Source organism: Chanos chanos, chromosome 7 (genome assembly GCF_902362185.1).
Source record: "Chanos chanos chromosome 7, fChaCha1.1, whole genome shotgun sequence".
Classification (NCBI taxonomy): domain Eukaryota; kingdom Metazoa; phylum Chordata; class Actinopteri; order Gonorynchiformes; family Chanidae; genus Chanos; species Chanos chanos.
In genome coordinates this window covers 41,375,649-41,386,238 of record NC_044501.1, presented here as the reverse complement: position 1 = coordinate 41,386,238, position 10,590 = coordinate 41,375,649, and the positions used below count along the sequence as shown (strand labels likewise).

Below are 10,590 nucleotides of genomic sequence, written 5' to 3'. Positions count from 1 at the left end.
CAAAACATGACGAGATTTTTTTTATTGTATAGCTCAGACTTGCACAACTGAAGTGGAAAAGTTAAAGTAGTACCTCAACGCATACATTCTTCATTACATTTACCATCTCTCTCTCTCTCTCTCTCTCTCTCTCTCTCTCTCTCTATCTCTCTCTCTCTCTCTCTCTCTCTCTCTCTCTCTCTCTCTGTGTGTGCAGAGGTGTGACCTTAATGCGAGAATACAGGAAGAGCTAAAAGCTAACACTGTGCTTTACACAGTCTCTCACTCATTAGTACAGCATGGAGCTCAGTCCACTACATGTGCTGCTCTGTAAGTAATCTCTTTCCATTCTTCTTACATTGTTAGTTCTATATCTCTGTAAGATTGGGAAAAATACTTTACATTCTTAGGAAGCAATGGTGATGTAATCATTTACAGCATACAGTTAAGTCTTACCCAGGAGTCAGAAACAGACTCTCAATGGTAGACTGAGTTACAGTGCGACAGCGCTGTATTCTCTGTGTATCAGTGAGAGAATGTCTACAGTCACTGGCTGCTTTAAGGTCCTGAAAAACTCATCACTACTTTGAGTATATAACAGAATGGTTTACTCACTTCCTCTAACCCAGAGCTGATCAGAGCATTTCAGAGCTCTTCTCCTCCATTTCACACTCAGATAATGAATAAGTTACATGGCTGGATGTGACACTTACATTATTTATGTTGACACACTTTACGACTTGTTATCATCATCTTTCTGGATATTGGTAAAAGTTCTTACTACAAAGTTTAGAGTTATGTGGTCAGATGTTTTCTCCCGGTTTGGCATGCTGAATACACTGCGCTGTCATAAATCTCCATCATTGCGATCGTGTCACATGAGTCTGGAAGAGTGAGGACTCACATATGCATCCTCAGATACATGTAAAGCCAGCTGCTAGTTATTGTCACCTTCCGGTGCAGCTGTTCTGGTATCACACTGACATCAGGAGTGTATCTGAAGTGCAATGTCAGACCGAGTACCATGTCAGTATGACCCTTCCAGTTCTGCTTTTTGTAATGGTCAATCCGGCCTGTTGATCATAGACACTTGAGAGGTGATTCCTCATTCTCATTCCTCATTCTCCTGTTCCATCTGCAGACTTTGACACTTTAACTATCAGGTCATGACTGTAATGCTTACTGAGATGGACAAAGGTGATTCTGTGCTGTCCTGGTATTTAACCTGAGGAGCTTCTATTACAAGGTGATCAAGAAGAGATCAAAGGACTCTACACTAACCTCAGAGATCAGTGCTGGACCCGTTTCTCAATGTTCATTGTTTAGACTAAGGGTGGAGAAAACAGGGGAAACTTTGGAAGCAAAAGGTTTCACAAGGTTTATGAATACAGTATTAAGTAATACCAGGGCGGTATATTTAAGAGAAAGGGAACTTCGGTCTTTCAATAATGGTTTATGAACTGTGTCTTTTTGTGTGTGTGTGTGTGTGTGTGTGAGAGAGAGAGAGAGAGAGAATCATTAAAGACAGACACACACACACACACACACACACACACACACACACACACGCAGGTTACACACGAACAGGATGATATACTATTGCAGACTTGTCAAAAAAAGAAAAATACAAAATTCAAAGGTTTCAGGAAAAAAGAATCCTTCTTTTTATCAATCAATCAATCAATCAATCAATCAATCCATCAATCAATCAATCCATCAGTCCTTTACTAAATCAGTCAAGGTCATTCCTTATGGGGAGGTAGAGGGGATTTTACTTACTCCATAGTACTGTGCTGGTGCAGCTTTACTGCTGAGCACTCACATAAGCAGGTGTTTTTAGCCATACTGTGGTGTGGTTGGTGTGACGCCCCCTCACAGAGTTACTGATGTACTTCCTCATCAAAACATTAACTAGAAAACCACACTTGTTCACAGTAAGAATGCAGCAATAATGCAGCTCATTAGAGGCAGTGTCTATAAGCAATGAAAACCCCTTCTTTTGGCCCCTCAGTTTTAACTGTAGTTTAATCATTATGGACATGTTTGCCCCCTTGCAAATCTCAAATGCCCCCTCAGTTAGTGCACCCTGCACATGGGCACGCACAGACTCAGTCAGTCTGTCACTCACACACACACACACACACACACACACACACACACACACGCATGCATGCCTACATACACACATCACTCTTGCATGAAATAAACCCAGAATGTATACAGCTAACAAACAAAGACGCTAAAGAGGTGACTTTAATGAGAAAAACCACAGTGTCCATGTGTCTGCTGTGTGAGAACAAACATTGTGTGTCTTGTCCATGTGTGTCTGTGTCAGAACAAACATTGTGTGGCTTGTCCATGTGTGTCTGTGTGTGAACAAACATTGTGTGTCTTGTACATGTGTGTTTGTGTGAGAACAAACATTGTGTGTCTTGTACATGTGTGTTTGTGTCAGAACAAACATTGTGTGTCTTGTACATGTGTGTTTGTGTGAGAACAAACATTGTGTGTCTTGTACATGTGTGTCTGTTTGAGAACAAACATTGTGTGTCTTGTACATGTGTGTCTGTGTGAGAACAAACATTGTGTGTCTTGTACATGTGTGTCTGTGTGAGAACAAAAATTGTGTGTCTTGTACATGTGTGTCTGTTTGAGAACAAACATTGTGTGTCTTGTACATGTGTGTCTGTGTGAGAACAAACAATGTGTGTCTTGTACATGTGTGTCTGTGTGAGAACAGAGCGTAGGTGAGAGTTTGTGGTTTGGCCTCTGTTCCAGTTTAGACATATGTGTTTAGACCAGTGAGAGTGTGGGTGGGAGCTGTCACTTATTCTCTGTAGTCTAAAGATACAATTCTAAAAGCTTAGAGGAAACAGTAGTGGTCATATTCAGTAAATAAATAAATCACTTTATTGTGTACCTGAGTTAAAATGTATTCATGATGAATAGTTCAGAGGGTCTTGAAAATGATTAGGTATTTTGAGTGGAAACTTTTTTTACCACATTTGAAAAGGGCTGTGTATGTGTGTGTGTGTGTGTGTGTGTGTGTGTGTGTGTGTGTGTGAGTGTGTGTGAATCCTCTGTGCAGGGCACTTGCTTTGATACTTGTAGTAAACCTTTTAAAATTGGCACATATCAGATCTAGCCATTCCAATAGTGTCTTTCTGTATGTGTTTTAACAAATATAGAAGAGTGGATGTGAAAGCTGATCTATGCCTGATGTATGTAACGACCTCGTCTTCTCCCTATCCAGTTTCAGCCATTCAGCATTCAGTGTCAGCGGTTTACTAATCACCGGTGTGATCACCCTCGTTCTACACACCTGCCCTCACTTTAGTTTCCCCTGATACCCCTCGTCACCCTCCTGTTTTACCAGTCCATGTTTACACGTTCCATGTGTTTACTAAGCCGTATCGATTTAGTGTTTGATGCTACTCGGTCTGCTGGTATTCCCTACCACGGCCGAGTGTTTTGTGTGTTTACTGTTGTCCTGTTTGTTTTATTTTGCTCTGGTCCCCTGGTAACACTTTTTTGGCTCTGGTCCCCTGGTAACCCAGTTTTGTATTCTTTTGTTCTGGTCCCCTATTAACCCAGTTTGCATTCTTTTGCTCTGGTGCCCTGGTAACCCCATTGTTCAGTACTTCTGTCATAGACTCCTCTAGAGGCTGGACATTCCTCTGGTACAGAGTCATTCCCTACAGAGATGGGTTAGCCAGGGTTAGTTATAACTCTGTAGAACTCCTCTCAGACAGCAGCAGAGGAGCTGGAGGCTCCTACTAGAAAAATCTTGTTACTCCACACCTGTGTCCAGCTCCGTGGTCCTTCCTGACAATCCTATCTGCTCATTGTCCAATACAGAGTGAAATGAAATGCTTTGGAGCTGTGTGCACTTCCCTGCTCTGTTTTTTCTTTGACTTTGTGTTTTCTTTGGACTATGCTTTGCACTTTTTCCTTAAACTATCCCCACCACGCAAACAGGTCCTGACTACTGTATGTTTCACCAGTTATTGGAAATCATTGTGGCCCCTCTTCCTACCTAGTTTAGGACGGTACTGGTCCTACCAGGTAACCTGGAGAGGAACCTCACACACAATCTCTTCACTGGTCTCCCTCAGGCATCAATACTGTGTCTGATGTTCAATTTCTCAACTTCTTCATTTTTACTGTGTCATTTTGAAAGGAGAGATCTTCTTGAAATTTGGTCAAGCATAAATAAATAAATTATTGAAAGAGATGGATCGTGAATACCAAATAATTAAAGTTCAAATGCTATGTGCTAAGTTTTTCTGTCTATGTTTTAGTGCTGGGTACACTCTTTTACTCTGGACAAACTCAAGGTAAAAATAATGTTATTTGTGACTCTTCTTACATCTCCATGGATCCTCCTGGACAATGTTAGATTTTTAATGTTACTGAGCATGTGGTTGGACTGAGGTTCAGTAAAGAGCTCACACAGTATCATTGTTTAATGACTACATAATACAAATGAATGTGTGATAAGTTGATTTGTGCCCATATGACATCTATGTTAGTTAGAGTGTTGTGTGTTCATGGAGTTTTAGACTTAGTCTTTTCTTTTATCTGATTCCTGCAGAAAATCTCAAACCTTCTCTGACTGTCCACCCCAAGTGGACTCAGATATTCAGTGGAGAGACAGTCACACTCATCTGTAAAATTCTTGGAAGAAACATGTCTGACTTTAAATATTTCTGGTACAAAGATGGAGAAACAACAACAAATTACATATCAGACAGCAGTGAATACAGAATCAGTTCTGTAGAAACGTCCCACAGTGGTAATTACATATGTTTAGCTCAGAGTGTACATCACCGTAATTACTATGGCTGGAGTAACAGAGTGAATCTCAATGTTATAGGTGGGTTTTCATCTCTGACACTCATCAGTATTTTGTTGTTTAATCAGTTATCATGTAATTCTAATAATTGTAAGTACATTATGTGTAATTCTATTATAACAATTATAATAATGTGAACATATGCACGGCTACACTAACATGCAGTTACATGCATTAACTTTAATAGTGAAACTCTGAGATGTGTGTTGCATCTATGATAAACTCTCTTTGCTCTGTGCTCTGTATCTTGGTACATTTCTTTTGCCTCATTTCCACAGACTTACCAACAGCTACACTGACAGTAAAACCAGACACCACTGTGTTCACTGGAGAGACAGTCAGTCTGAAGTGTGAGATAAAGACTGAAAGTGGATGGAGATATAAGTGGTATAAAGGCAGTTCTCACATTAGATTGTCTCCATCTGTACATCACACTGTAAATGGAGACACACTGACCATCAGAGGAGCTGTTGAATCTGATGAGGGTCAGTACTGGTGTGACGGAGAGAGAGACATCAGACCCACATCCTCACAGCTAAGCAGTCCTGTCACTCTCACTGTTAGAGGTGAGTAAAGTGTGTGATATATCTGTGTGTTATATCTGTGATAGACTGGCACTTTTTTCTGTCCTCTGTTCTCTGAATCTTGGTACATTTCATGCTACCAGTTCTGATACACTGCACTGATAAATATTGATGGAGAATGATTTTTAAATGCATCTAATTCTTTTTCTCCTGTACCAACAGCATTACCAACAGCTACACTGACTGTAAAACCACAGTCCTCTGTGTATCCTGGAGAGACAGTCACAATGACTTGTGTAATTGACTCTGAGAATAACTGGAGATATAAGTGGTATAGAGGAACCACTCAGAATGTGGTGTATACCTCTAAGAGTTACACTTCACCTGTAAACACATTCACTTTCAGAGTTACTGCATCCAACCAGGATCGGTACTGGTGTCAGGGAGACAGTTATTACAGACCCAAATCCTCACAGCTAAGCAGGCCTGTCACTCTAACTTTGAGAGGTGAGTAATGTGTAGAATATTCTGCGTGCGTGTGTGTGTGTGTGTGTGTGTGTGATACTCTAGGATGTATTTTATTATTTATTGGAAACCATGTACCTAAAGAATTTATTGTGTCCAATGAACTAAAGCACATCTCAAAGCTGCACTCACCATAGCTCCAGACTGGGGCAGCTACTGTAACTGACCAGGACCCACATCCTCACAAAGAAGTAACTCCATTACATTGATTGTGAGGGGTGAATGTTTAATGTGATTAAGACTTAAAGGACATTATGAAATTTCTAACAGCTTGAACTATTCATAATTCTTCTGCAGGATCAAAACCAAAACCTCAACTCACCTCCAATCTTAAAGGAGCAGTACTGAGAGGAAACACAATTACTCTGAGCTGTAAACTGGACCAGTACACAGGATGGATGTTTTACTGGTACAGACACACACAGGACTCTTCAGTACTGACACACACTGATAAAGACTCCTACACAATCAGTTCTGTTACAGACCCTGATGGAGGACAGTGCTGGTGCAGAGCTGGAAGAGGAAACCCAGTCTATTACACACAATACAGTGATGCAGTCTGGGTAAATGTTACAGAGAACAAATACCCTGTTATGATCCTGCAGCCTGATAAACAGACATTCAGAGGAGAGACTGTCACTCTCAGATGTCAAATACAGGGAGAGAGAGACACTGACTGGGAATACAGCTGGTATAAGAAGAGTTCTTCACTCAGTCCTGTCAGTAAAGATCAGGAATACACAATCAGTCCTGTTTCTGAGTCCCACAGTGGTGAATACACCTGTAGAGGAAAACACAAAAGAGACTCACAGTACTCAGAGATCAGTGATGCTGTAACACTGACTGTGTCATCAGGTGAGTGTGTGAGAGTTTGGGCAGTTAAAATCATACCTTCTCAACGATAATTATTAATTTTTAAAAAAATTAACAATAAATTTCTTAGAAATGCCATAAGAAATGAATAAGTCTATTAAACAATTTGCAATAGACTATTGGCAAACCATGCTCTCTTGTTAGCAAATAATGTACACTTGGTTTTTAGTGTGTTCTTAAATAAAGGGAAATGAAAATAAACAGCAAGAGACTGATGCTCAAAACACGTCGTTCAGTGCTTGTCATAATTTGATAATAACAAATATTACTAAGTATTTTCTCTTTTCCAACAGGTAAAGCCCAGTCAGTTCTGAGTGTCTCTCCAAAGATGTGGCTTACTATAGGAGACTCAGTGACTCTGAGCTGTGAGGTTAAAGACTCCTCTACAGGCTGGACATTCCTCTGGTACAGAGTCATTCCCTACAAATATGGATTACCCAGGGTTCATTCTAACTCTGCAGAACTCCTCTCAGACAGCAGCAGAGGAGCTGGAGGCTCCTACACTCTCAGCCCTGCTGCTCTTAAACACACAGGAGTTTATGTGTGCAGAGCACAGAGAGGAAACCCAGTCTATTACTCAGAGTACAGCACAACACAGCCACTGTGGGTCACTGGTGCGTCAAAGTTTTTTTTGTTTGTTTGTTTGTTTTTGGGTTTTTTTTGTTTGTTTGTTTTTTTCATGGTCTTACTACTTACTTACTACTGTGGAAATATACATTTTTACTGTTCATTGTGAGCTTGTCTCTTTACAAATTAATACTTCCAACCTTGTGTTGTGTGTTATTGAACTGTTTAACATTTCAGATTTGAAACTTTCACTTTTTATCTCTTTTTATGTCATATTGCAGGAGATTTCATGAAATTACAGTTCTGCCTGTCTGTGTCCCAGGTTTGTCTCCTCCAGCCTCTCTGATCATCAGTCCCAAAACAACTCAACACTTTACATCTGATTCTCTCTCACTGAGCTGTGAGGTGCAGAGTGACTCTACTGGATGGACAGTGAGACGATACACAGATAATGGAGAGGTGTCAGACTGTTCATCAGACTGGGGATCAGTAACAGGATCTACATGTAGCATCAACTCCCTCCAATCATCAGACAGTGGAGTGTACTGGTGTCAGTCTGAATCAGGAGGGAACAGTAACCCAGTTAACATAACAATGACAAGTCAGTCTTTATCAGCATCACTCATTAAAAAACAAAAGAAAAAATGTTTTGTTGTATTAAAAGGTAGACTGTGCTAAAGGCCTAAGAGGAGAAAAAAAAATGCACATACTGTATCTGATTGTTACAAGTGATAAAACTCCTCTGTAACTGTTAAACCAAGCTAGATACATAACAAAATATGTTGTTAAATAAACGGTTTATATTATTGGTGTTACTGTAATCTACATGCTTTATCTAACTGGTCTCTGTTCTCTAGGTGGTGCTGTGATCCTGGAGAGTCCTGTTCATCCTGTTACTGAGGGAGATACTTTGACTCTGCGCTGTAGATATCGATATGAGCCCTCAGATCTCAGAGCTGATTTCCATAGAGATGGATTAGTCCTCCAGAATCAGACTATAGGGGAGATGACCATCCCTGCTGTCTCAAAGTCAGCTGAGGGTCTGTATTGGTGCAAAAACCCAGAGAGAGGAGAGTCACCAAAGAGCTGGATCACTGTCAGAGCCACTGTCAGAGGTGAGATTTTTTTTTTTCTTGGCTACATTCATAATGCTGCAGTCTTGTGAGCATGCTATAAATGTGTGTGTGTGTGTGTATGTGTGTGTGTGTGTGTGAACAGACTCAGTGTCAGGTGATGGATCCTCTGCTGTAACAGTAGGAGTGGTGGTGGGACTGGGTGTTGTCTTTGTGATCATCATTCTCGTGATCCTGTTTTACAGGCACAAAAAAACAGAAGGTACCTGTATCTTAACTTAAACTCCTAGTATATGTATAAAAGCCCAATGATTTTATTAAATCACTTGGATTGTCTGCACCAACTGTTTCATATGTGAACATATTGTATGCAGTAATGATGACATTTTAAATGGACGATAATGTCAGTTTCAGAGTGTAATGATATTTGTCTTTATCATTACAGGTTTCTGTTTTAATAAAGTGTGCCTGTAAGTAATTCTGATTTTTGTAAGCATTTGCCTGGGCAATCATGCTGGATGTGTATTAGTGATCTATGTCTCCCTCTAGAGTCAAAAGACAGAACAGCACCAATCAGGTGACAAAGCAGGATCAGAACCAGACAGGAGGAGTGGAGACTCAGTCAGCTTATATGCCACTGCAGTCTGGTCAGTATATACATATGTTTTCACACAGTGTGCGTATATAGTTTTCATTTTATTTTACATTTTGAATTTTAATATCTTAAAATTAATATCAAAATATATTTCCCTCTTATGTAGGAACAACTCTCATGTATGATACTTTTTCAACTCCATATACAGACAGAAGAGGTGAAGTCCACTACTAGCATAAACAGTTTTTATTATCTCTCTCTCTCTCTCTTTTTTTTTTTTTTTAATGCGGATCCCTCATAAACATAATGTCTTTGTCTCTCTCATAGGAAGTGTTCACATCTATGATGATATTAATATTCCAGATAGAGGTAACAGGAGTAAAGTCTGTGATTAAGTTGCAGTGTGATTTTTAATGTGTCTCTTCATTATGCTATAAACTCTACTATATGTTCACAGACCTTTAAACTGAACTGACTGTGTTGTGTGTTAGATGATACTGAAGATGGACCTTATTCTGATGTGACTTATTCTGAGATTGAGATGAAAAATATGAATTTCAAGGGAAATGGTATAGACACTTCTTCTCATTACTATAACAACCAATACACAAACATTGAAAGCAGAATATTGCTTGTAAATCTACAATATATGCTTGTCATATGTTTCACAAGGAGGAAAAATATTTATAGTCATATATTTTATCACACTTTCTTTCCGATCAGACAAGACCAGCAATTCACAGAAGCATATAGTTTACTCACTGCTGCCGTCAAACACAACCACAGGTATAGTAACACCATCATAACCCTCCCCATAACACACTTACAACATTTAAACTGGGACTGAACCTGTTTGAGTGCAATGAGAAAGACAATAACATAACAGGACAGTAAACAAAGATAATATCTGTTGGCAGACAATTAAGGGTTAGATTTCTTTCAGGAATAAAATACTGATCATGTAGATGTTCAAATTCAGCTTAAACTCAGTCTGAGGCTGCTGATGTGTTGCTTTGATAAGATGTCATGTTGAATTCACATGATTCATAAAAGTTTTGCTTTTTTCCTGTCTCAGGTGAGATGAGTGGACAGTCAGAGCCTGTATACTCAGAGCTGAATGAGGGTGTGTAGGACAAGAAACATGGTTTACACAGTCAATACGCTCTGAGAATTTATCAGTTCACAGAAAGGATGACCACACAAATGAGGCAGTACTTCTTACTTCATGTTTGTCAAATTGGTCTTTATTCAGGCTAGTACAATTAAGTTGCAAAGGCATATTAAAAAAGATGTCTCAGTAATTGTAATGTTTAAAGGATTGACTCCTTACAGGTTTCTTTTTGCTTGCTATAGAATTGCAATGTTGTATAAATATGCATCATACCTTATGGTTATTTCTTTTTTTTTTTTTGTCTTTTGCCAATCAATTTGCGAACAAACTCTCTACCACAAAGAGTCTTTAAAGTAATATGTTAAAAAAAAAAAGACATTTAGATTGTTAATGCCATTGTTTGTGTTCCTTCCCTACCCTCCCCTATGTTTTAATAATTATACCACCCCATAAATTACTCTTCAAAGAGCTTTTTTAGTAAAGTGAGG

At 39.3% G+C, this 10,590-nt stretch overlaps 1 protein-coding gene across 1 annotated transcript in view; it reads left to right on the top strand.

Moving 5' to 3' along the window:
* Positions 1 to 10,122, top strand: part of LOC115816395 (sialoadhesin-like) — a 13,234-nt gene extending 3,112 nt beyond the window's left edge. The window contains exons 2-9 of the mRNA XM_030779351.1: positions 5,765 to 5,865; positions 6,460 to 6,738; positions 7,646 to 7,924; positions 8,181 to 8,419; positions 8,642 to 8,658; positions 8,946 to 9,043; positions 9,319 to 9,360; positions 10,067 to 10,122. Of these exons, the coding sequence (XP_030635211.1) occupies positions 5,765 to 5,865; positions 6,460 to 6,738; positions 7,646 to 7,924; positions 8,181 to 8,419; positions 8,642 to 8,658; positions 8,946 to 9,043; positions 9,319 to 9,360; positions 10,067 to 10,122 (1,111 nt within the window). The remainder of the gene's footprint in view (positions 1 to 5,764; positions 5,866 to 6,459; positions 6,739 to 7,645; positions 7,925 to 8,180; positions 8,420 to 8,641; positions 8,659 to 8,945; positions 9,044 to 9,318; positions 9,361 to 10,066) is intronic.
* The last annotated feature ends 468 nt before the right edge of the window (positions 10,123 to 10,590 follow it).